The 27,735-nt window shown below is 43.0% G+C and overlaps 1 protein-coding gene across 1 annotated transcript in view; it reads right to left on the reverse strand.

The window, feature by feature from the left end:
• The window catches only part of LOC147725107 (uncharacterized), a 352,179-nt gene that overhangs the window by 303,178 nt on the left and 21,266 nt on the right, over window positions 1–27,735 (reverse strand). The window contains exon 2 of the mRNA XM_086918171.1: window positions 9,923–10,006. Within this exon, the coding sequence (XP_086774297.1) occupies window positions 9,923–10,006 (84 nt within the window). The remainder of the gene's footprint in view (window positions 1–9,922; window positions 10,007–27,735) is intronic.

The following is a 27,735-nucleotide window of genomic DNA, read 5'->3' on the forward strand; positions in this document are numbered from 1 at the left end:
TCTAGGTCAGAGCACTGGCTGGCCCGGGGGTTTAAGCTCCCATCCCTTGGCTTCTTTCTCTGGCCCAGTGTGTCACTTAGAGCCCAGGATATGGTTCCACAGGCACCACAAGGGTTCTCTTGCCTGACCGGGTGAAGAAGCAATAACTAGGCACCAGATCAGACATTCAGCTAGCGCTGGGTGGAAGCCACCAGCCCTAGGCTTTGTTCATCCCACCGCGTAATTTAGATCCCAGCATGGCTTGGCTGGGTGAAGAAGGTCTAATTGCAGCCCGCGTCGGAGCTCTGGCTGGCCCTGAGGTAGTGGACTTTGACCCTAGCCTCCATTCTCTTTCCCATCATGTTACTTGAAGAACAAGATGGGGACACAACAGGGTTGAGCCCTTGCATGACTGGGTAAAAAATCTCTACATAGGTCCCTTCTCTGTCCTGCCTGTGTGTTATGGTGTTCAAGACTGGGTTCTGCATGCCTGTGGACGGTATCCTATATTTTCTGGGGTAAAAAGCCATGTCCAGGCTTGGTCAGAGCTATGTGAGTCTCTCCACAGTCCTCTGCCTGAGACCCCATTCAGAGAACTTGTCCTGGGGAGCCTCTGGCCCCTCAAAGAGAAAACAGAACCTAATTAATAAAATATGATGCATCCAGATGACAGTCCATCAAGTCAGGGCACCTGGTTGCTCTTATCCCAGACAAACATGGTGTGCCTAGATTGACGGACTTCTGTGGAATTCCCAATGAGTTTTTACTTGACTCTTCAAGCCAAACCAGGGTTCAAAAAGGTTAGCTACTTTTTCTTGAATGTTCCTCTCAGTCACTAGGTGTGCACTGATTACAAGAAAGGCTGGTGCTGCTACCTCCAGATATGTGGGAATAAGGCACCAGGAACTTGATTGTCAAATGGCTGTAACCCTGTGAGGGTCTGATCCAGATTGCCCTAAGGCCCTGCCAGCCTAGGTCCATGTCTGCCTTCACGCTCCCTCCAGATGGAATTGGTCTTTCCACTGAGCCTTCCTGGAAAGCAAGCAAAGATGTGAGGATAACATCCCTTTGCAGGACCGCATGCTGTTTAGGGTCTAGTTAGTACTGTTGTTGTGGACCTCATGATAGAGTTCATTTTATTCAGCCTAATCCTGCTTTATGTCCTCTCTTCAGTCAGTGTTAAGAAATTGTGAAGTTCCTAACTGCACTTAAATAATACTGAGATCATCATTGGCTGCTCACATGCTAAGCTGGCATTTTGTGTGTCTTTTTTTATTAACAATATGGCACATTACTTAAAGTTAAATATGTGGATAGATATGAAGTCATTTAGTCTGATAAGGGATACAATGCATTGCCAGGACCTGCCATCATGGTGGTTGTTCCGAATGCATTTTACTGTGTGCTACACGACTGCGTAAACAGAATGCAGCTCTGCAACGTATAGTATGTATGTATTCTTTACAAAAGAAAAATATGGAAATATTACTTTTTTTCATAAAGAATGATTCTCCCATGGTGGGGCGAGCATTATTATGACTTTACTGTCCCTTGCTGCCAGGTTTTGCCTGGCTGTGAAAAAACAGAATAAAATGCCTGTCTAAATTGGGTGAGAGGATGTGTAGCCATTTCTCCAATGACCCTTACTCCCCAGGCCATAGTTAAGGTTTGGCCATGGTGGAGACAGAGTAGTGTCCACTGCAGCCAAACTTATGGTCAGCTGGGAAAATGCCAGGAATGCACCATACTAAGTTAAGTACGGAGCATTTCTGTGCTTTCCCTATCAAACAGTGCAGCAAGGTGATTTTCTGCGCTGCGTGATACATTGATAAATATGACCCTGAGAGGGCATGGTGTGCAAAGTGACAATGGATTGGGATGTGGCCCAATTAATTACCAGTGGCTGAGATCAATTCAAGAATTCCACCCATCACTTTTTTGTATATTTTGAAGTGTCGCCCTATGTGGGATGAGAATACCCAGATGTGTGTCCTGTGCACACTGTGTCACAGGAACCAAGCTGTACCCCGCTGATGATCCCTGAACTAGGTCAAAATTGGTGTTGGGTTGCTTGTGTTCTGGTTCAAGAAGGACCTGGCTTGGGAATTTGGGCTGGACAGTTCCCTTTAAAACAGGGTCAAGGCTGATTTCCAGATAGCTGGATCCAAACTATGGTGGCATGATGTGAAAAATTATTTTGGCTTGGGTTGTGGCCCGAGTAATTACCAGTGGCTGAGATTAATTCAAGCATTCCATCCATCAGTCATTGTATATTTCTTCCATGCCAATGCATGATAAATGACAGAGAGTACAGCTATTAAGTTTATTGATCTGAGAAGGGATTGCCATTTGGTAAATCCAAACCATCGTATTTGTCATCAGTGAACTGAGCCTTCTTGGCAGCTAAATTGTGTGTTATGTGGTGGTTCAAGTTGTCGTCATATGTCAGCTATCCACCATTTAGTTAACAAGCTATAATTAGATCATGATCCTCTATAAATTAAAAGTGAGCAATGGACCTGTCCTAGGAAATTGTAGTTTGTGCTCCTTTCCCTAACAGAGCCCGTTGGAGGTTCTGACGTAATGCAGAAAAGATGAAGCAAGCCTGAGGGGACCTTGATTCGCAAATATCAAATAGGTTGTTCAAGTAAGAGAACCATGTGATTCAGAACCACTTGGCTCAAAGTGTGTTACTTTCACCTCATGCCATACGCTAGAGTGGCTGCTTTCTTAAGAGGGGGCAAGATCCAGCTTGTGCTGGTTCCAGTCCAGTTTTCTTATCAAATGCTTTTTATGAGCCTGAAGAGCTTCTAATCCATGAAAACCCAAAAGCAAAGTAATATGCTCAACATATGGTTGCCAAAGATCACAACATTTTGTCACACATGGTGATGGGGTTTAAAATAAGTATTCTGGCTCCAATGTCATCCTCAGAACGTGGTCAAAAGATTGAAACTCGGATACAGTAATGATACCCAATACTCGATGTGTGATCAGGTCTATATCTGGTATAGAGATTAGTTGCCTAACTTAGAGGAAAACAACATAGAATAATCCCCCAAAAATCCAATCTGTGACTCACAGTGTTATTTTGTGACACCTCAATGCAACAGTTACTGCCAACACTCCACCACTCCATTTCCCCCATCAACAGCATAAGAAAATGTTTAAGAGTAGCTGAGCTCTACTCAGGTATGAAAGCAGTGTGATGAGTTGGTGTAAATAGTGCTCTAGTATGAATTGTAGTATGAGCTCTACACATGTATGAGCTGCAGTGTGATGAGTTGGTGTAAATAGTACTCCAGTATAAACTGCAGTGTGAGCTCTACACATGTATGAGCTGCAGTGTGATGAGTTGGTGTAAATAGTACTCTAGTATAAACTGCAGTGTGAGCTCTACACATGTATGAGCTGCAGTGTGATGAGTTGGTGTAAATAGTACTCCAGTATAAACTGCAGTGTGAGCTCTACACATGTATGCGCTGCAGTGTGATGAGTTGGTGTAAATAGTACTCTAGTATAAACTGCAGTGTGAGCTCTACACATGTATGAGCTGCAGTGTGATGAGTTGGTGTAAATAGTGCTCTAGTATAAATTGTAGTATGAGCTCTACACATGTATGAGCTGCAGTGTGATGAGTTGGTGTAAATAGTGCTCTAGTATAAATTGTAGTATGAACTCTACACATGTATGAGCTGCAGTGTGATGAGTTGGTGTAAATAGTGCTCTAGTATAAATTGTAGTATGAGCTCTACACATGTATGAGCTGCAGTGTGATGAGTTGGTGTAAATAGTACTCCAGTATAAACTGCAGTGTGAGCTCTACACATGTATGCGCTGCAGTGTGATGAGTTGGTGTAAATAGTACTCTAGTATAAACTGCAGTGTGAGCTCTACACATGTATGAGCTGCAGTGTGATGAGTTGGTGTAAATAGTGCTCTAGTATAAATTGTAGTGTGAGCTCTACACATGTATGCGCTGCAGTGTGATGAGTTGGTGTAAATAGTACTCTAGTATAAACTGCAGTGTGAGCTCTACACATGTATGAGCTGCAGTGTGATGAGTTGGTGTAAATAGTGCTCTAGTATAAATTGTAGTATGAGCTCTACACATGTATGAGCTGCAGTGTGATGAGTTGGTGTAAATAGTACTCCAGTATAAACTGCAGTGTGAGCTCTACACATGTATGAGCTGCAGTGTGATGAGTTGGTGTAAATAGTACTCTAGTATAAACTGCAGTGTGAGCTCTACACATGTATGAGCTGCAGTGTGATGAGTTGGTGTAAATAGTACTCCAGTATAAACTGCAGTGTGAGCTCTACACATGTATGCGCTGCAGTGTGATGAGTTGGTGTAAATAGTACTCCAGTATAAACTGCAGTGTGAGCTCTACACATGTATGAGCTGCAGTGTGATGAGTTGGTGTAAATAGTGCTCTAGTATAAATTGTAGTATGAGCTCTACACATGTATGAGCTGCAGTGTGATGAGTTGGTGTAAATAGTGCTCTAGTATAAATTGTAGTATGAACTCTACACATGTATGAGCTGCAGTGTGATGAGTTGGTGTAAATAGTGCTCTAGTATAAATTGTAGTATGAGCTCTACACATGTATGAGCTGCAGTGTGATGAGTTGGTGTAAATAGTACTCCAGTATAAACTGCAGTGTGAGCTCTACACATGTATGCGCTGCAGTGTGATGAGTTGGTGTAAATAGTACTCTAGTATAAACTGCAGTGTGAGCTCTACACATGTATGAGCTGCAGTGTGATGAGTTGGTGTAAATAGTGCTCTAGTATAAATTGTAGTGTGAGCTCTACACATGTATGCGCTGCAGTGTGATGAGTTGGTGTAAATAGTACTCTAGTATAAACTGCAGTGTGAGCTCTACACATGTATGAGCTGCAGTGTGATGAGTTGGTGTAAATAGTGCTCTAGTATAAATTGCAGTATGAGCTCTACACATGTATGAGCTGCAGTGTGATGAGTTGGTGTAAATAGTACTCCAGTATAAACTGCAGTGTGAGCTCTACACATGTATGAGCTGCAGTGTGATGAGTTGGTGTAAATAGTACTCTAGTATAAACTGCAGAGTGAGCTCTACACATGTATGCGCTGCAGTGTGATGAGTTGGTGTAAATAGTACTCTAGTATAAACTGCAGTGTGAGCTCTACACATGTATGAGCTGCAGTGTGATGAGTTGGTGTAAATAGTGCTCTAGTATAAATTGTAGTATGAGCTCTACACATGTATGAGCTGCAGTGTGATGAGTTGGAGTAAATAGTGCTCTAGTATAAATTGTAGTATGAGCTCTACACATGTATGAGCTGCAGTGTGATGAGTTGGTGTAAATAGTGCTCTAGTATAAATTGTAGTGTGAGCTCTACACATGTATGAGCTGCAGTGTGATGAGTTGGTGTAAATAGTGCTCTGGTATGAATTGTAGTATGAGCTCTACACATGTATGAGCTGCAGTGTGATGAGTTGGTGTAAATAGTACTCCAGTATAAACTGCAGTGTGAGCTCTGCACATGTATGAGCTGCAGTGTGATGAGTTGGTGTAAATAGTACTCTAGTATAAACTGCAGTGTGAGCTCTACACATGTATGAGCTGCAGTGTGATGAGTTGGTGTAAATAGTACTCCAGTATAAACTGCAGTGTGAGCTCTACACATGTATGCGCTGCAGTGTGATGAGTTGGTGTAAATAGTACTCTAGTATAAACTGCAGTGTGAGCTCTACACATGTATGAGCTGCAGTGTGATGAGTTGGTGTAAATAGTGCTCTAGTATAAATTGTAGTATGAGCTCTACACATGTATGAGCTGCAGTGTGATGAGTTGGTGTAAATAGTGCTCTAGTATAAATTGTAGTATGAGCTCTAAACATGTATGAGCTGCAGTGTGATGAGTTGGTGTAAATAGTGCTCTAGTATACATTGTAGTATGAGCTCTACACATGTATGAGCTGCAGTGTAATGAGTTGGTGTAAATAGTACTCCAGTATAAACTGCAGTGTGAGCTCTACACATGTATGCGCTGCAGTGTGATGAGTTGGTGTAAATAGTACTCTAGTATAAACTGCAGTGTGAGCTCTACACATGTATGAGCTGCAGTGTGATGAGTTGGTGTAAATAGTGCTCTAGTATAAATTGTAGTGTGAGCTCTACACATGTATGCGTTGCAGTGTGATGAGTTGGTGTAAATAGTACTCTAGTATAAACTGCAGTGTGAGCTCTACACATGTATGAGCTGCAGTGTGATGAGTTGGTGTAAATAGTGCTCTAGTATAAATTGTAGTATGAGCTCTACACATGTATGAGCTGCAGTGTGATTTGTTGGTGTAAATAGTACTCCAGTATAAACTGCAGTGTGAGCTCTACACATGTATGAGCTGCAGTGTGATGAGTTAATTGCAGGTTTATATAATTAATTAATTAATTAATTGCAGGTTTATATAGCGCTAGGATCGACTCCCGGAGGAGTATCTCCGCGCTTCGACCGCTGCGAAACCCTTCCTGGCTTCCCTGAGAGATGGTCCCTTAATGGGTATCTCCAGGGTGAGACCAGGCATCCCCGGCGGTCTGGTGGGGCCGTTAGTGAAGATGAGGCAAGCTAATGCCCAGAGTTGCCGAGTGTGATCGCTGATCAGAGTGGGCACCGAGGCGAGAGAATTATCGAGTCCGCTGACCCTGGTCCAGAAACCTGCCGCGTCGGGAATCGAACCCTGGTCCCGGGCCGTCCTCTGCTCTCGGGTCTGCCGCCTCTAACCAGTGAGCCACACTACTTCACTTGGTGTAAATAGTACTCTAGTATAAACTGCAGTGTGAGCTCTACACATGTATGCGCTGCAGTGTGATGAGTTGGTGTAAATAGTACTCTAGTATAAACTGCAGTGTGAGCTCTACACATGTATGAGCTGCAGTGTGATGAGTTGGTGTAAATAGTGCTCTAGTATAAATTGCAGTATGAGCTCTACACATGTATGAGCTGCAGTGTGATGAGTTGGTGTAAATAGTGCTCTAGTATAAATTGTAGTATGAGCTCTACACATGTATGAGCTGCAGTGTGATGAGTTGGTGTAAATAGTGCTCTAGTATGAATTGTAGTATGAGCTCTACACATGTATGAGCTGCAGTGTGATGTGTTGGTGTAAATAGTACTACAGTATAAACTGCAGTGTGAGCTCTACCCATGTATGCGCTGCAGTGTGATGTGTTGGTGTACATAGCATCATAGGATAAAGTGTAGTGAGAGTTCTCCACATACATGGGCTGTAGTATGATGAGTAAAGAGTTGTGTGAGTTCTACTCAAGTGTGAAGTGAAGTGGGATGAATTGTTGTACATGGCATCTTAGAGTAAAGTGTAGTGTGAGTTCTACACATGTATGGGCTGTAGTTTGAAGAGTAAAGAGTGATGTGACTTCTACTCAGGTGTGAAGTGGGATGAGTTGGTTTACTTAGCGTTCTAGACTAGTGTGAACTGTGTTTAGGTGTGAACTGTAGTTTGATATGTAGGCATATAATATACTAGAATAAAGTGTAGAGTGTACTCTACCCAGGTGTGAACTGTAAAATATCTGAACCCTTCTTTCTGGTGGCTTCAAATTAATGGTGTGTCCCATTGATTCACTGGGGATGAATAGGCAACTAATTTTCTGTGACAGTTAAATTGCCCGGAAACCATTCTGTGAGATGTAGGATGATGCAAAAGCCCAAAGTCAGATAGGACAGGTGAACAGAGCCATGATCATGCATACAGCCTCTGCAATGAATGACAGACCCTCACCTGCCCTGTGGTGTCAGATGAGATAGTGCCTAGTATGGAGAAAAATACTGCAGAATGAAGGGTACAGAGTAGGAAAAACACTGAATGGCATTCATGGCAGACATAGTCAGCTATGAGATGTGTGTTTAGATGACTCCACTTTCTATGACTGGAGGACCCTCCGAAGATACCTCTGATGAACACTTGAATGTCATCACCGTTCGCAGCCAAGCTCCAGCCTGCTCCAGCTGATGATTGTTTCCCAGTGGAGATTAAAGATCACAATTGCCAATGGTGCTTCCAGTTTACAGACCAGCTCTTTCTCCTGCCCTAGGACTTCACCATCTGCATAAGGTTTAATAACCCCTTCACGCTTCTGGGGTGTGATATTTAGGTCGTCACTGTGCTCTTAACAGCATTTTTATGTAGGTGTATTAATAGATCATTTCACACATGAGTTATAAGTTTATTACAGGTACAACTTGCACTAATGAAATCTAAGTGATAACGGGAGGCAGGTCTCATTTGGATTAATGTCAAAATGTAAACATACTTTCTTAATAAAATAATTAGATATCTCCAGAACAACCCAGAAATTTGCAGTGAGTCTGAGTTTGAAACCAAACTGTAAAAAGACATCACCTCAACTTCACAATCTCTTCACAGACTCCCCGGTCCACCCAGGAGTCAATCTAGAATGTTCTTTTTTGTTCACAAAGATGTAAAGAGTGAGGCGATGCCAAGGGTCAAACATGCCAATTATGTTCCTCCCATGCTCCTGGACAGGGGACAGACACAGGTCTTCCACTTGTGAAGTAAGACCATCCTCTCCTGGAGGGATCCTGGCTGAAAGAGGAAGAGGGTACCCCATGGGGGTGTGAGGGACTGAAACCTGGAGTCCAGGTGGAAGGAGTGTCAGAGCACCCATAACACCCCCAAGGCCCAATGCAGATCCAAAAAGTCTTCCAGACCTGGAAATTATCAGTGACAGGGGATTTCAACTGGTCAAAAAGTTCTTCTAAATCCATGAAGAATTGGAAATATTGATTGTTGGTGGAACTCAGCTGGTCAAATGTTTCTTCAAGACCCAACAACAACTGGAAATAATCATTGTTGGTGGATCTGAGCTGTCCAATAGTTCTTCCAGACCCACTAAGAACAGGAAATAATCACTGACAGTGTATCCTGGCTGTCAAATAGGTCTTCAAGACCCATCAACACGTTTTATTTTTCCTTATTAGGAGGGGTCTGGGACATGCATCTCTTTCCTAGGGGGCTAAACTCCACATCCTACAGAGAACACTAAGTTGACCTGCTCCATCACAAACCTTCAGGTCATAAACTCCACCTTAAAAGATCAACAAGCACAAATCTCAACAAAAATAATACTCCACCTACTACCGACATACCACAATATTGAACTCATTTCATTTACTGTTCTTTCATTCGTTCTAGCATATTCTAACGCTTGTACCATTTTGATGCAAAATGCACCTCAACACCGAATGTGAATTTTGGGATCAAAGTTTGAGCTTTTTAAAGTTTCAGGATTCAAATTTTAACTGTAGAGTAACAGTAAAAAGGCACACAAAAAATCCATAGGGGACATTCTTACACAGGTTCATGCATGTACAAACTCACAGATGAACACACTCACACATAGGCATGCATGCACATACAAATCCTTCCACACCTGAGCATACACAAACCGACAAATCGATGGGTGCAACAAACACACACACACACACACACAGAAGTGCACACTTAGAGTGGGGATTGAAAACAAACAAAGAGACAAATGCAGTTCCACAGACGACTGGAACCATACAAACACACCAACAGACATAATGAAGAAACACAGACACACACATATGCACACACTCAGAGACAGATGTCTAGTATCTGTATATACATATTCTGAAAAAGACCATGACAGTTTGTGATTGGTACTTAGAGACTGGTAGAGTCATTCTTGCTTTGACTTTTCTCATGGTGTACACTGGAAACATATGGGTCCCAGGTCCCCCAAGACAGAGACTCTGCAGTCAGTATATTTACCAGGCTAGAGGGTGAACAATTGGCTTCTCTGCATCCTAACCCAGACTGGCACATGCAGGGACCTGCACATATACAATGACAGGCTTTAAAATGCACAGGACTCATGGCTGCCACTCACCCTCATGGTGGTGATTTGTTCCTCTTCCTTGGGTTTAGACTCCAGAATGGATTCCACCTCTTTCTTACAGTCCTGGAGCTTCACCTGCAGAGTGCGAAGTACACAGGTGACAAATGTAGATCTGTAACGTTAAGTTGTTCAGACACTAATAATCATTACATGATCATCCACATATATGCAGATTGTAAGTACCAACCACACATGTTCACATTGAAAGTACCTGTCTCACTTATCTTGATTACATGCTTTAGTCCCAGATATCGAGATTACAAGTATCAACCACACATCGGAAATATAAGTATCAATACCTTATGTACAGATTGTAAGTACCAGGCCAAATGTTTTCTAGCCACACATATAAAGGTTGTATCGTTCAAGATATGTGATTCCAGATCATGCGTACCAGCCATAAATGTATAGATTGTAAGTACCTGGCCACATTTTTCCAGATCATGTGTCGCAGTCCACACATGTACAGATTTTAAGAACCAGGTCACATGTTTCCAGATCATGTGTACCAAGCCACACATGTACAGATTTTGTTTTTGAGTCACACAAATATGGATTGCAAGTACCAGGCCACTTGCGTCCAGATCATGTTTACTAGGCAGCACACATATGGATTTTAAGTATCAACCAAACATATATAGATTGGAAGTTCCAGTCACACATGTACAGATTGTCAGTACCAGATCCCATGATTCCAGATCATGTGTAACAGGGCACACAGTATGGAATTTAGGTTGCAGCCACACATGTACAGATCATAAGTAACAGGCAACATGATTCCAGATCACATGTACCACCCAAACATATCCACAGTGTGGTTTCCAGGACATTCTGATCCATATTAAAATACTAGAACAGCATATCCTGAGCATGCCACAAGTTGCCTCCCCTCTGACTAATACTCCCTCTCTTTCCAGCCATTTGTGTCTGCAGAACCAACCGGTTCTGTGATAGGCATGCCACAGTCCTTACAGGGTCTGTGATAGGCAGGCTGCAGTCCTTACAGGGTCTGTGATAGGCAGGATGCAGTCCTTACAGCGTCTGTTCTAGGCAGGCTGCAGTCTATACATGGTCTGTGATAGGCAGGCTGCAGTCCTTACATGGTCTGTGATAGGCAGGCTGCAGTCCTTACATGGTCTGTGATAGGCAGGATGCAGTCCTTACAGGGTCTGTGCTAGGCAGGCTGCAGTCCTTACATGGTCTGTGATAGGCAGGCTGCAGTCCTTACAGGGTCTGTGCTAGGCAGGCTGCAGTCCTTACATGGTCTGTGATAGGCAGGCTGCAGTTCTTACATGGTCTGTGATAGGCAGGCTGCAGTCCTTACATGGTCTGTGATAGGCATGCTGCAGTCCTTATAGGGTCCATGATAGGCAGGTTACAGTCCTTATAGGGTCTGTGTTAGACAGTCTGCAGTCTTTCCAGGGTCTGTGATAGGCAGCCAGCAGTACTTGGAGGGTCTGTGAAGGCAGTCCATAGTCCTTACAGGGTCTGTGATAGACGGCTAGCAGTCCTTACAGGATCTGTGATAGACAAGATGCAGTTCTTACAGGGTCTGTGATAATCAACAGTCCTTACAGGGTCTGTGATACACAGACTCCAGTCCTTACAGGGTCTGTGATACACAGACTCCAGTCCTTACAGGGTCTGTGATAGGCAGGATGCAGTCCTTACAGGGTCTGTGATAGGCAGGATGCAGTCCTTACAGCGTCTGTTCTAGGCAGGCTGCAGTCTATACATGGTCTGTGATAGGCAGGCTGCAGTCCTTACATGGTCTGTGATAGGCAGGCTGCAGTCCTTACACGGTCTGTGCTAGGCAGGCTGCAGTCCTTACATGGTCTGTGATAGGCAGGCTGCAGTTCTTACATGGTATGTGATTGGCAGGCTGCAGTCCTTACATGGTCTGTGATAGGCATGCTGCAGTCCTTATAGGGTCCGTGATAGGCAGGTTACAGTCCTTACAGGGTCTGTGATAGACAGTCTGCAGTCTTTCCAGGGTCTGTGATAGGCAGCCAGCAGTACTTGGAGGGTCTGTGATAGGCAGTCCATAGTCCTTACAGGGTCTGTGATAGATGGCTAGCAGTCCTTACAGGATCTGTGATAGACAAGATGCAGTTCTTACAAGGTCTGTGATAATCAACAGTCCTTACAGGGTCTGTGATACACAGACTCCAGTCCTTAAAGGGTACATGATAGGTAGGCTGCAGTGCCTAGAGGGTCTGTTATGGACAGACTACAGTTCCTACAGGGTCTGTGATCAGTAGACTACAGTCTTACTGGGAGAGGAAACAAGCAACAGCTCCATAGAGAGCCTTTGTCAGGCAAGATGCAGTCATAACCAGAGAGAGCAGATACCAGCCCCATACAGCAAGTGCATGTCTGTCAGTACCCCCGTCTCACAGCTTAGAACAGGGTGCAGCCACTAGCCTCACAAAGGTGCTCTAACAGGAAGGCATTCACATCTTAAGCATGTGTGGCCCCCTGGCCAATATATATTTCAGGGCCTTCTGTTTGGAACAACTTTGAATTTATTACCCCTTTTTGTGATATCAAACAACAACACATGCTCAAGATGTCTGGTGTCCTTCAACCCTATAGTATCATAAGAAAAAACTTCAACAAGCACTGATAAAGAAGTTTTTGAATTTGGACCAAGAACTTTTTTTCTGGCAACAACATTTTTTGTGGAAACAAGTAATGACCCAACTTGTTGCTCCCATTGGAGGACAATGTTTAGTACACTTGTAGCTTTAGTTACAAATATATCACTCTTCACTACTGTTTTCTTTCTGCAACAGCGAAATCAAGGAAAGGCCCTGAGGGAGAACATTTCTCAACATTTTCAAAACAAAAAAGCAGGATGATGTGAGTTTGCTCACCTTATCTCAAAAGGTAAGGTTGATATCAACTATCACCCCTTAGATTCCTAACTTTCACAACCAGACTAAGAAGAGTGTTAAGGGATGGTTGCCACCAAGAGGTGTTCTAAAACGAGGTGTCCTTTCCAAAGAGGAGCACCTCACTGTTGTCAGAAATTAACTTCAGACCATTGAGTCTCTTCAAATTGGTGACCTTGACCATGCAATTGTTGTAAGGTTAGTTAACGCAGCACTCAAAATGGGCCTGATAATTTGTGTATCATCTGCGTACGCATTTGTGGAAAAGCCAAAGGTTTTCATGAGTTTCACCAAAGGGGCAACATGGATATTAAAAAGTGCATGGCTCAGTGAAGAGCCTTGGGAAATGCCACAATGTAGGGAAAAGGATTTTGACCTTAAATCCCCAAGGCAAACCTACTGTTCCCTAGTCAAAAGAAAGAATGCCAGAAGAAATAAACCAGATCCGTGGATACCAATATAGAGTAAATGATCGATGAGGACACCATGACTCACCATATCGAAAGCCGGAGACAGATTGAGGAGAATCATCCCTGCCTTGCCATCATTATCCATGACCGTTCTTATCTCTTCTCAGACCGCCACCAATGCCTTTTCTGTACTACGGTTAGATCTAAAACTATGTTTAGCTTCAACTAGGATTTCATACCTTTTAAAAAAGCCGGAAAGGGTGATTTTAAGAAGCCATACTAGAATTTCTGCGGTCATGGGTAGGAGCGAGATCGGGTGATCAATTTTCTCCTTGTTGGGATTAAGAGAGGGTTTTTTCTAGCAGAGGGAGTACTGATGCCTTTTCCTATTCATTAAGAAGCTGACCAGAGGAAATGACACTATTCATTAGATTTAGTTAGGTCAAAAGGGGGCGACTTGTTCAGCTATGTCCTGCATAACTTTTGGAGGACAAGGACCTGACGACGCGCCTGATTTAGTGAGGGCAATGAGTTCCACTATTCTATTCTTTATGAGAAGCGAAAACTCGCTGAGCTCCAGACTATTGGGCATATAGGTATCTTAACTAGTAGGATAGAAATTACTGTTAGTTTTCAAGTCAAAATCATCAAAAACGGCTTCAATCTTGTTCCTCAAGAAACTAGCCAAGGGATCACAGAACAGCTGGCTTGGTAAACCAGTGGAGATTGAGTTGAGGCTGCAGAGCTTTTCAACATTTTTGAACAGTTCACTCATTAGGTGTTTTGCTAAATTGTTCATATCAGTAAAATACTTGTTTTTCTCTTTAATAATCAATTTTTCAAATTGTGTATTTAAACTTTGTATTTAGTCTTTTCCGTTGGATTGAAGCTATTTCTCCAGATTCTCTAGTGTCTACAGTATTTCTGTTTTAGTTCTCTAACATTAGAAGAGAACAAAGAAACTTTCGGTTTAGCTCTGTGACTTTTTAGCTTTTTATTGGTTTCAGAGGGGCCAATTCAGATACAGTTCTCTTAATCCATTTAAAATATTGAATCATGTTAGCATTGGGTTAGTTAATCTGGTGGGGTTGGGAAGTGGCCAAAGTTTTCCCGAGTTCCTTGTTGACCACTTTATTCCATAACTGCATATTAATTGATGTAGTCCTAGCTGTTGGGATATTCAGAATTGAGGTTTTTAGACTGAAACTGATGGCCTTAATGTCTGACCAAGTTATTGGTATCACCTCATCAAGCATCAAATCTGGATGAATTGAGAAATGTCATCTAGGGTATGACCTGCCTCATGCATAGCTGTGTTCACCATTTGTTTTTGATTGAAACAGTTCAAGCTGTCTATTAGTTGTGCATTTTCTCTGTTGTCAAGATCCTCCAGGTGGAAATTATAGTCACCTACAATGGTGCAACTAGGATAATGTACACTAGATAAAATAAACTAATTTTAAGTGGTCAAAAAGAGTGCTTTGGGGTCTGGCAGCCTGTATATCAAAAGACCATTAAAGGTGGCATTATTATTCAATTTACATTTGAAATTAAGTGAATCGCAATGTCTTATCCTTGCGCGCTCGAAAGACATACCAAAATACTTCCAATAGACAACCGCCATGCCTCCACCATGTTTACCAACACAGTCCACTTTAAAAAATGCATAGCCAGATGGAATTTCATCATTAGGTCTGGATTTGAAGTGTCATCATCCCAGGTTTCAGTGAGTAACACTAAGGGTCTGATTACGGATCGCCAAACCCACCGCGGTGCAGCATTTGATGTCTGGACACCACCTCACTGGTGGTCCAACCACCCTATTACATCTTTGTAAAACAGACCACCATATGACTGCCACAACTGCCAGGGAACCACATTCCCTAGCGGTGGAGTGCGGTCAAGAATTCACAATCTGCTGTCTGTGAGCTGCGACTCCGCTATGCATATTATGAGTTTCCTCACCATTAGCAGTTCTTACTTCATGAAACTGCTGGTGGTCAGAGAAGAAAGGATGCCCCACGCATGTTGGTGTATGCAGGAAGGGCGGTGCATATTGTGCTCCCTCTGTGCTCATGAACTCCCACTTTCAGCATGGCATGGGTTTCACAGTCCATGCCGTTCTGTAACGCATGGTGGCGGACCCGCAGCGATGCAGCTTTAAGGCTCATATTTGAGCAGTTTTACTGCACTGCCCCAGGAATACCACACTGCCTGCCTGCCAGAACACGATAATACTTGTAATCTAGTGGGCGGCGGCTCTGTTTGGCAGTGAGAAGCGGGCAGTGGCATGGCATCCCACTCATACACCAACACATTGGTAAGCAGGCCCTTAGTCTGGAGTGTACAAATCTAAGGGATTGTACAGTTCATATTTGCGCTTAATAACCACCTATGTGTTAATCAGTACACAGTTTAGTGTTAAAGTGTCATTGCAATGCAGAGAGGCAGAGTAATTATCATAGGTGAGGAAAGAGGGTTGAACAAATAGGAGGTGAGAGCGATGGTAGTAGAAGGTAATGGCGGTGACTGTGATATTTAAGGTTAATGGTGATGACAGTTGGTGTGAAGAAAGAGGGTTGTGACAGTCAAGGGAGAGGGTGATGACTGGGGGTGTGATAAGAGAGGGCGGTCACAGATAAGGCTGAGGGTGATGACATTGAATGTGCTGAAAGAGGGATGTGAGAGACAAGGATGAGGGTGATGCATGGGTGTGATGAAAGAGGGCCGTGATAGGAAGAAGTGGGTTGATGGCAGTGAGGATGATGAAAGAAGACTTTGACAGAAAAGGATTTGGGTCATTGGTAGAAGATCCAAAATTATAGAGGGCTGTTACAAATACGCCTGAGGGTGTTGGCAGAAGGGAGTGATAAAAGAGGGCTGTGACAGCCAAGGGTGATAGCGAAAGAGGTGATGAAAGAGGGCGTTAACAGATAAGTATGAGGGTGATGGCAGTGGGTGTTATGAAAGAGGTGTGTGACAAATAAGGATGATGGGGTGAAAGAGGGCTGTGCGAGAGATGGCTGAGAATGATGATAGTGGGTGTCACAAAACATGGCTGTGAGAAACAAGAATGAGGGTGACGGCAGTGAGTGTGATGAAAGAGGTTTGTGACAGATTTGAAGGAGTTTGATGGCCAAAGTGGGGATGAAAGATGAGTGTGAGAGACAAGACTGACTGTGATAGCAGTGGGTATGATAAAAGAGCACTATGACATATAAGGATGTGAATGATAGCAGCAGGTATGATAAGAGATGGCTGTGAGGGATAGGTAGAAGGGTGGATGCAGAAGGGGTGATCAAAGAAGGCTATGACAAACAAGGATAACAGTGATGTTATTGGGTGTGATAAAAAAGGGGCTGTTACAGATAAATCTGAGGATGATGACAGTGGGTGTGATGATGGGGCAGTGTGATACATAAGGATGCAGGTGAAGGCAGTAGAGTTGATGAAAAGGGCTGTGACAGATATGTATGAGGGAGATGATAGAAGGAAAGGATGAAAGACAGGGTAAGAGATAAGGATGAGTGTGCTGGCAGCATGTGTGATGAAAGATGGCTGTGGCAGATGAGGATTAGGGTAATGGCAGTGGGTGTGATGAAAGAGCTATGCATGATAAGGGCGATGGTGATGGCATTGGTATGATGCAAGAGGGCTATGAGATACAAGGATGATGGTGATGGCAGTGGGTGTGATGAAGGAGGGCTGTGACTGGTAAATCAGAGGGTGATTGCAGTGGATGTTTTGGTAGAGGGCTCTGACAGACAAGAATGAGTGGGATGGCAAAAGGGATGATGGAAGCAAGGTGTGACATAAATCAACAAGGTTATGAGGAAAAAGGGTTCGAGGATGAGGGTGAGCCATTGGGGTGATAAAAGAGGGCTATGACAGACAAGGCAATGGGGGTGATGAAAGAATGAAGTAACATATATTGATGAGGGTGTTGTCAGTGGGTGTGATGAAAGAGGATTTTGAGAGAAGAAGATGAGGGTGAGGCATTGGGGTGATAAAAGAGGACTATGTCAGATAAGAATGATGGTGATACTATTGGGTGTGATAAAAGTGGGCTGTGAGACATAAGAATGTGCTGATGGCAGAGGAGATGGCAAAAGAGGGCTGTGATAGATACATATGTGGGTTATGGTAGAAGGATTTACTGAAGGATGGCTGTGAGAAATAGGGATGAGTGTAATGGTAGTAGGTGTGATGAAAGAGGGTTGTGGCAGATACGACTGGACATGGTGGCAGAGGATGTGATGAAAGACAACTATGACAGATAAGGATTAGGGAGATGGCAGATGATATGATGAAAGGGCTTTTTCAGAAGTGGATAAGGGTGAGACATCAGAGTGATAAAAGAGGGCAGAAGGAAAGTGATATAGGATGTCTGTAAAACATTAGGAGGAGGTGATGGCAAAAGGGGTGATGAAAGATGGCTGTGAGAGATAAGGATGAGGGTGATCATACTGCAGCTGATGAAAGAGGACTGTGATAGATAAGTATCAGGGTGATAATAGAGGACTGCAACAGTTGAGAAAGAGGGTGATGGTAGAGGATGTATTGAAAACGGATTGCAATACTTGAGAAAGATGGTGATGGCATTGAGGCTGATGTAAGGGTGCTATGAATGAATGATGGAACAATTGAATGAGTGGATAGTGGGATATCTAGAGTGCACAGCTACTTTGAGGCATGCCCTAGTTTTGAGGGAAATGTAAATGTACAGGATATCAGAGTTAGAGAGTGATAAGGCAGGGCTTGATTTGCTTTCTAAAGAGCCTCTCACTTTAATTTTGGCATAATTCGGCAGGCAAGCTGATCCAGGAAGGATGGCGGCCAAAAAATGAGAACTGCCCACCTCCAGTTACTGCCCACCTGACTCTGGGGGATACCAAAGGGGATAAGGGTTGGAGCATTTGAGCAAATCAAACACTCACTCCCAGTCAACTTATCTGGGTGTAATCGATCATCATTCTTTAGCTCACGCCACCACCCCAGTACAGACATGGCCATATGCAAATCAGTCTGACCCTGTGCCTCATGGGAATAGTCCAGCCCAAACTGCCAAGCCATGTCTTCCCGGGGCCGGAAACAAGCATCCTGGGATAAGTTTCTGGCTAATCAGCCGTCATTAGCCAGGCTAGCTTGAATCCAGTGGCAAAGTGAGCAAGGGACCCACTTCTGGGCATACCCTGCCAATTTAGGACGAACAAAGCAATACCAAAGGGGATAATGGACGGAACGTTTGAGCAAATCAAACACTCACCCCTAGTCAACGGATCTGGGTTTAATCCATCATCATTCTTTTGCTCACTCCACCACCCCAGTTCCGACTTGGCCATATGCAAATCAGTCTGACCCTGTGCCTCATGGGAACAGTCCAGCCCGAACTGCCAAGACATGTCTTCCCTGGACCGGAAACAAGCATCCTGGGACCGGTTTCTGGCTAATCAGCCGTCGTCAGCCAGGTTAGCTTGAATCCAGTGGCAAAGTGAGCAAGGGACCCACGTCTGGGCATACCATGCCAACTTAGGGCGAACAAAGCGATACCAAAGGGGATAATGGACAGAGCGTTTGAGCAAATCAAACATTCACCCCCAGTCAACTGATCTGGGTTTATTCCATCATCATTATTTAGCTCACTCCACCACCCCAGTTCAGACATGGCCATATGCAAATCAGTCGGACCTGTGCCTCATGGGAACAGTCCAGCCCGAACTGCCAAGCCATGTGTTCCCTGGACCAGAAACAAGCATCCTGGGACCAGTTTCTGGCTAATCAGCCGTCATCAGCCAGGCTAGCTTGAATCCAGTGGCAAAGTGAGCAAGAGACCCACGTCTGGGCATACCCTGCCAACTTAAGGCAAACAAAGCAATCCCAAAGGGGATAATCGACAAAGCGTTTGAGCAAATCAAACATTCACCCCCAGTCAACTGATCTGGGTTTAATCCATCATCATTCTTTCGCTCACTCCACCACCCCAGTGACAGGAGATAAGAGTTATAATTAAGATTGTGTTTAACCTTTCTGCTCTGGGATTATTTTTATCTAACTGTGTTATTTTGGAGTTGTACAATATTGGTTGTGGATTTTTAACTGTTGTATTATTATTGCATTGTGCTGTAATGGTAATGTTTGCCAAAAAAGGTTTTCTTGACTGACTGACTGACTGAACTGACAGGTCTGTATTGTGGTTTGAAGTACTGAGTTAGACCTGTTATGTTTGTAGTATTAGATGTTTTTTCATCTCCTTCAAATTGGTTTGTGTTTTTTTGTTTAAAAAAAATGTGATGGTGGTGTGTGTGGACTGGCACCTGCTTGGCAGTGTCTGTGCACTGGTACTTTGCTGGCAGTGTGTCGGAGTTCTCGCTGGGGACCCTCATTGACCTTGGTTAGATTTGTTCTGTCACATGAACTAGGCTCATCCATAGAAGTGAGTTACCATTTTTATTAAAAGAATTAGGGGAATGCTGGATGGTAACAGATCCTGGTGAGTGCTGTGCAAGTCACCCCATCCTGTATTTTTTTTAGGTGTCTAGCTTTTGAAAATGTATAGGTTTGCTAGGTTTCCCTAGATGCCGACTGAGCTAGGGCCCAATTCAATGGAAATATGTGATGTGTCTCTGTTGGGATTTGAGCAGTTTCCTTTAGCAGATATTAAGCCTACCCAGAAAAGTGAGGTACCGTTTTGTGGGTAAGCTTGGTGGAAGGAAGTTTCTGGCTCCCTGCAGATTCCAGATCTTGCAGAAATGTAAGGAAAATGTGTTTTTTTAAAGCAAAGTTTGAGAGTTGCAAAAAATTCTGGGAAACACAACCTAATAGGAGCCATTCAAATCATTTGATCCTGGACTCCTCCTAGTGTCTAGTTTAAAAACATGTATATATGTGCTAGGTTTCTCTAGGTGCCAGCTGTGCTAGGGCCCATAATCCACAGCTAGGCATGTTGCATAAACAATGTCAGTTTTCAGTGTTTTGGCCCATTTTCTCTTGAGGGCACTGAGACTGCCGAAATAAGTTAGATACCATTTTTATCAAAAGACTTACAGACATGGTGGGTGGAAGAAAATGTGTGTCTCCCTTCACATTCCAGAACTTTTTATCACACTTATGTTAGGAAAAATAGTTTGAAGTTTGCAAGGAATTCCTAGAAACACAACATAGGGGCCCATTATGATTGCGGGTGGATCACCACTGCCCAGGCCGGTGGTGGCTACCACCAGCCCGGTGGTGGTGATCCGCCCGCCAAATGTCTGTTGTTCTCCCCAGCCATATTAGTACAGCGGGGGCACCGCGGTGCTTTTCCGCCGGTCGACTTCTTGACCAGGCGGAAAAGGCCCTAAATACGGTGGCGGTGCCTGCAAGGCACTGCCATCCATATTAGAATGTGGCATTTGCAAAGCATTTCCATGGCGAAGACTCCGCCGTGGAAAGGCATGCAGTGTTCACATTGGGAGCCCGCTGCGGGCCCCCAGGGGGGTTGGGGTTTGTAGGGCTGCACTTGCACAAAAAGGCAGTGAAAAACTGCCATCATACTCCCTCAGTCGTAAAGAGGCGACCAGGGGAGTACTGAAGGATTTCCGGATGGCAGACTGGCTCTCTGAGCTCGTCGTAAGCCATTCGGAAATACAAGTCGGATCCCATTCTGACCGAGCCCATTGGAATGGCTCGGTCGGAAAGGAATCTGGTTGACACGTTCTGATTCGGACAGAAGGGCTCTGAACATGGTTTGGAGCCCTTCCGACCAGAATCGGAATCGGCCCCTATTTGTTTAGTCCTAAAAAATGCATAGGTTTTCTAGGTTTCCCTTAGTGCCAGGCTGAGTTAGGGCACAACATCCACAGCTGGACAAATTGCAAAAAAGGGTCAGTCGTCAGTGGAAAAATGTAATGTGTCCATTTTCTGTTTTGGGCCGTTTCCTACTTCGGGCTCAAACCTACTGTAGGAAACTGCCTCTCTATATGCCATAAAAAAAAGAGATATAGTTTGCAGAGAGTCCAGTGGATCCCAGAGGCTTTGTAGAGGCTAAAGTAGATAATAGTAATTGTTAGACCTGGCACCATTGGCGTGGGTCTCCCTTCCATTTTTCCTCTTGCCTCATGTGTTTTTGCTGCTATTAGATGCTTTGGTCACTGTGCCACTGCTATTCAGTGCCACAGTGCAAGTGCTCCCTACTGTAAATTGATATACTAATCAGTGGTTCCATGTTTGGCTATTTAGTTTACTTATCAGACCCTAGTCTAGTGCACTGAGTGTGCCCAGGGCATGTAAATCCAAATGCTGCTGGTGGGCCTGCAGCACTGGTTGTGCCACCCACAGAAGCAGCCTTGTAAAGTGTGTCTAAGGTCTGCCATGGCAGAGCCTGCGTGCAGTCTGGTACTGTCATGCTGACTGGGCAAGTGCACCCACTTCCCAGTCCCTAAACCATCCATTTTCTTCAAATAAGTCACCCCTATGGTAGGCCCAAGGGTGGGGTGCATTGTAAGTATAAGGTCGGACAAGCCCTGATGTGTGTGGCATGTCCTAATAGTGAATTACAGCCATTTTTGTTTTTCACTATTGCAAGGCTACCTGTTCCCCATAGGCCAGAATGGGCTGTTAGAGTTATTACATTTTATAATCCTAACAGGCTCAGAGAACATGGTAGAAATTCGAGTTCAGTATGCCTGACCTCAGAATAATAAAATACATCTTTTAGCAAAGTTTATTTTAATATTTTGTGTTTGCAAATACCACTTTTAGAAAGTAGGTATTTGCTTGTCCAACCATTCAAACCTGCCTCTGCTAGTTTGTGTATTCCTAAGTCTGGTTTTGTGAGTGACAGGGCTGGGCAGCCGCGCGCTATACAAATCACTATAACATTAACATTAACAATTCCAGGAGACAGGCTGAGTCACCCAGTGGTGAATAGAGAGATCTGCATCTAGATGGGAGGGAGGAGTTCACCTGAATCTTGAATAGGTCTGTGCCTGACTTCCACAATGCTGGCTCTACCCCCTGGGGGGCGGCTGATGTCTCTGCCCTGCACGCTGAAAGAAGAGAAGGAGTCCTGTAAACAGAGTGCTCCAGGACTGTACGTGCCTTCCACAATGCTGGCTCCACCTCCTGTGGGGCGTCTGATGTGCAAGCCCTGCACTGTGAAAGGAAAGGAGAAGTCTGGTAAACAGAGTACTTCAGAACTTTGTTAAACTGGGCAAAGGCCCCTCTCCCCTCAGAGAATAACAGAGAACAAAGGTTTTCGGGGTATAAATATTGGGACCCTGATCCCATGAAATTAGATCACTTTGGACTACAAGAAGAAACCTTTACTGAGGAGAGGAACCTGAAGAAACTGAGGAGAGACTATTCCCAAGCTGAAGTGCTGCTTGGTGGATTGGCCTGCAGTGGTTGCCTTACTGCCAAAGGAAGGAGAAAGGAGTTTGGTAACTTTGCTTTCAACTTGTGAAGGATCTCCAAGGGCTTGGAAAAGAGCTTGCCTCCTGCTGAAGTCTCAGGGGCAACAGACTTCATCCCCCAACTCTGAGTCCCCAGCATTCTTTGGAAGTGCATGCTGATGTTTTGGGCCTTCTAAGGAACTGCGTGTCGCAAGGACCTGGAAGCGCGACTCAACGAGAAGAAGCGTGTCACTGTCGCTGTGCCTGCCGTCGCAACTCCGGAGAAAGGAGGGTGTCGCCACTGGAACTGTCACACTGCACCGCATTGGAGTGAAGCGTGCCGCAACGAAGAAGAAGCGTGTCGCCGTCGCTGTAGTCGCAACTCCGTAGAAGGAGGGTGTCGCCGCTGTGATTGTCGCACTTCACCGCATCAGGAGAAGAATCTCGCAACGAGGTCAGAGTGTGTCGCCGTCGCTGTGCCTGCTGTCGCCACTCCGAAGAAGGAGGGTGTCACCGCTGGAACTGTCGCATTGCACCGCATCGACCAAGAGCACCTCGCATCTCCGAGAAGCGCACCGCCGTCGGATCTTGGATGTTGTCGCTGTAGTTGTCGCATCGAGCGGAAGCTTCACGCATCATGGAGAAGAGCGTCGCCGCTGGAGCTGTTGCCGTCGCATCGTAAGGGTGTCGCCGCTGCAGTCCACGCATCGAACCAAGAGTTTCTCGCATCCCCGAGAAGCGCACCACATCTGGAAGAATCTTCACATCTTTATTTCTTTGCATCAGACTTTGCCGCATTTTACATCGCTGCGACATTGCTTGTCAAGGAAGCGCATCGCAACTTAAGGTACATTGATGCAGAGTGTCACATCTAAGAACTGAACTGAACTAAGTATAAATCTACCATCGTAAAGTAATCATAGTGTGTATTTTTGTCGTTTATAGTCTTGTGGTAACTCTATATGAAGTCTACTTCTTTTTAATATAAAACATGTGTAGTGTCCATTTGTAGTGTTGTCACTGGGTTACTGTATGTGGTCACAACCGCTTAACTTACAACGCTTCAGAAATAAACCTTGACTGCTCGGGCCACGCAACCTAGAGGGTGAGCAGGGGTTATTTTAAGAGTGTAATCCCCTTGTCCTGACTAGAGGAGAGGGTCCCTGTGACAACTAGAGACCCCCAAATCTAACAGTAATGCTTTCATGTGGTAGATGGATGAGCAGTTAGCCTTATCAGAGAGTATTGTTAAGCATTTGTTGTACACACAGACACACACTCAGTCAATAAATCCAATTCGAAATAATGAAATAATACTTGGTCGCATTTATTTTGCAGAACCACAGAACTTCGTCTTAGAAAAATAAGTTTTCCAATAGAAATACTTTTTAATGTAAAAAGTGGACACAGTGCAATTTTCAGACTTTGTAATGTTAACCTATTGGAGAAAGAAAACATTCCGCATACATATATGGAACACTGCACAGAAAAAATATTGGGGTACAAATATCGAATTGCACAAATATCATGCTAAAAATATCGTAGGTCAAGAATATCAACAGTAAAATCCTCGTGGCCAAGAATATCGATTTTAGGTAAGTAATATTGAATTAAAAATTTTCGAACTGTTTAATGTCATTTGTAAAAATATAGTTGTTAAAAATATAATTTTTTTATTTGCGTTATGTATTGAACTATTTTTTTTTAATGTGTATAATGTTTTTTGTATAAGAATTGTTTGTATTTTTATTATATGTGTTAACCCCTTCCGTGCTGCGAACCTTCAACGGATGTGGCGTGCACTACCTTGGCAGTGCTACGCACGTCCGTTGAACGTTCTGACCCCGCCCACTTAAGAGAACGTTCCGCACCAGCGCGGAACGTTCGAAGCAGCGGAGGGGTTCACATTTTAGTAGTTTTGAGTACCCTATCAGATTGTGGGTTATTAGGGTAATAGGGTGGAAAGTAATTTATTATACACATTTTCTTGATTATTTACAGTAGTCATTCATTTTTTTTTTTAATTTTGCGTTTTTAGTTCCGTAGCGGGTGGTGGGTTTATAGGGAAATAGGGTGGGAGGTAATTTATTTTTTATTGATGAATTAATAATAAGTTGTAAATGTAGTCAGTAATTAATTACGGTAATTCTGTAATAAACTTTAGGTGTGTGTTGTGGTGTTAATTAGGTGTTTATGGTGGGAAGTATTTTTTTATTGCTAAATTTTTAATTAGTTTAACTAATTTATAACTAATTGTGGTGATTAATTTTAGGTATGTATTGTGGTGTTTATTAGGTATAAATGATGGGAAGGGTGGGAAGTAACTGATTTTCTATTGATGACTTATTAATTATTTGTTAATTAATGTAAATTAATTAGTTACATATTAATAATCATAATGGTGTTATTATTTTAGGTGTGTGTTGTGGATATTATAGTGTTAAAGAATGTGTACTGAATGAATGTTTTTTTCTTTTTATATTAATAATATATTTTGAATTAATTATTAATTATGTTAAATATGTTAATAAATAGCAATAAAAAGTCTTTTTTATTGGTGTGGTGTTGAAAGGTAGGAAATAAATTACATGCATTTATGTTTTAAATAATGTGTCTGTAAATATTTATTCCTTTTTAACAAATATTGTTTATAAATGTATTTATAATGTTTTATTAAATCATATTTGTATGTTTTTGTTATATGCAATAAAGATTATATTATGTGTTCTTTTTATATGTTAAATATATTTAAATGTATATTTTTAAAATATTGGTTATTTATTTTTAAGATACATTTTTTTAAATTGTTTGTATGTTTTTAGTAATTTTTGTTTTTCTGCTATTCAATACTTTTGCTATTGTTGCACTCACTGGAGTGGGAATAGTCATTTTTACCCCTCCGCTATCCAAAATGTTCCCTACTGTAGCACCCATTATTGGAGTGGGAATAGTAATCTTTACCCCTCTGCTATCCAATACTTTTCCTACTGTTGCACTCACTGGAGTGGGAATAGTATTTTTAGTGTTCTTCTATCTAGCACTTTCCATACTGTTGCACTCACTGGAGTGGGAATAGTAAGTTTTACCCCTCCACTAACCAATAATTTCACTACTGTTCCAATGACTGGAGTGGGAATGGTATTTTTTATCACTGCACTATCCAGCATTTTCCCTACTGTTGCACTGTTTGAATTGGGAATAGTAATGTTTACCCCTCCGCTATCCAACACTTTCTCTACTGTTGCATTCTTTAAAGTGGGAATAGTAATCTTTAGCCTTTCGCTATCCAGCACTTTCCCTACTGTTGCACTCACTGGAGTGGGAATAATAATTGTTACCCTTCTGCTATCCAGCACTTTCCCTATTGTTGCACTAACAGGCGTGGGGATAGTAATTTACACCTCAGCTATCCAATATTTTCCCTACTGTTGCAATCCTTGTAGTTGGAATATTACATGTAATTCTTCCGCTATCCAACATTTACCCTACTTTTGCACTCAATGGAGTGGGAATAATACATTTTACCCCTCCGTTATGCAACACTTTCCCTACGGTTGTACTCTTTGGAGTGGGAATAGTAATTTTTTACCCCTCCACTATCCAACACTTTCCCTACTGTTGCACTTAGTACAGTTGGAATAGTAAATGTAATTGTTTCGCTATCTATCATTTTCCCTTCTGTTGGATTCATTGTATTTATTGTGTTGTAAAATGTATGTTTTAATAGTTTATAGTTTTTTAAATTAATTGTAGAATGTTTTTTTATTTTAAATTATTGATATATGTATATATTTTATTTTTATATAATTGAAACATGTAAACATTAAATAACGATAATGTTTAATAAATGATTCTAAAGTAAATATATGTATATGTATAAATTATTATGTTGGTGTGTTTGTATTTTTTTAAATTAATTAAAAAAATTATATTTAGCTAAAATGTATATTACATTTAATTTATTGTGTTAAAGATAATAATTTTATAATCAAGATGTATTATTTAATTGTAATTATAGTTTAAGTATAGTGAGTCAATATTTTTTTTATTATCTATATTTTTTTTGTCTATATTTTTACCATTGATGTTTTACCATCAATATTCTATCAGTGAACCATATGTAACATTGACTTACAAGGCCAGTCTTCAGGAGTTAAGGTCGGTATTCAGCAAGGTTCAGTTCAGCACCAATTGTACACCGCCAGCGGCACACGGGTGGCTAGGTGCAGGATGCAAGTTCAAGATCGAGCTCCAAAGACAAATCAATGGGGACTTGGGCAATCGGATAGGGGCTGCTTACATGTAGGTAGCAGTGGCTTGGGGGACTAGTCCCTGGGGGTTGAGGCAAGCACTGGACGGGTCCCAAAGCAGCACCTACACTACACCACCAGCAGCACAGGGGTGGTTGGGTACAGGGTGCCAACACAGCATTGGGTGCCTAATGTAAAGCAATGGAGAAAGGCTTAATTGGAAAAGGGCTGCAGGCTGAGGCCAGGAGGTCAGTGAAAGGAAACCAACAGCTGGAGAGGTGAGTTGTGATGCTCTGGGATGTAGGGACATCTTTGTTCCTCTTAACAGTGGACAGTTGTAGGGGTCTCTTTTGGCATCAGAAATGGCTTATTGGAGCAGGTTGTGGTTCAGGGGCTCTAAATGCAGAGGCTGCAGATGACGTTGAGGAGTTCGGGAGAGGTCTGCTCTTGGTGGTCTCGGGCTCTGGAGCACTGGGGAACTGTTAGAAATGGGGTGTCTGGTTTGCTAGGGTGTAGACCTAAGCTAGGCAGAATCCACCACTCTAGTCAGACTAAGGGAGTTACACACCCAAGATAAACCCTGCTCACCCCCTTGGTAGCCTCGCAGAGCAATCAGGCATATCTTCGAGGCAGTGTGTAAAGCATTTGCACAACACACACATACCAGTGACACACTAAGTGCACCATCAAAAAGAGACTCAACACAAGGTTATATAAAAATATCCTTTGTATTTATACATAAAACATATTAGACCACAGATCACATATTCACTTTGCCAACCAGGCAATTGTCATGACATCACTTAGATGATAAATCACTCTGCCAAAAGAATACATATAATACCTATAGACCATAACTCACTTGTAGTGCATAAAACT

The sequence above is a fragment of the Lissotriton vulgaris genome, chromosome 4_1 (genome assembly GCF_964263255.1).
Source record: "Lissotriton vulgaris chromosome 4_1, aLisVul1.2, whole genome shotgun sequence".
NCBI lineage: Eukaryota > Metazoa > Chordata > Amphibia > Caudata > Salamandridae > Lissotriton > Lissotriton vulgaris.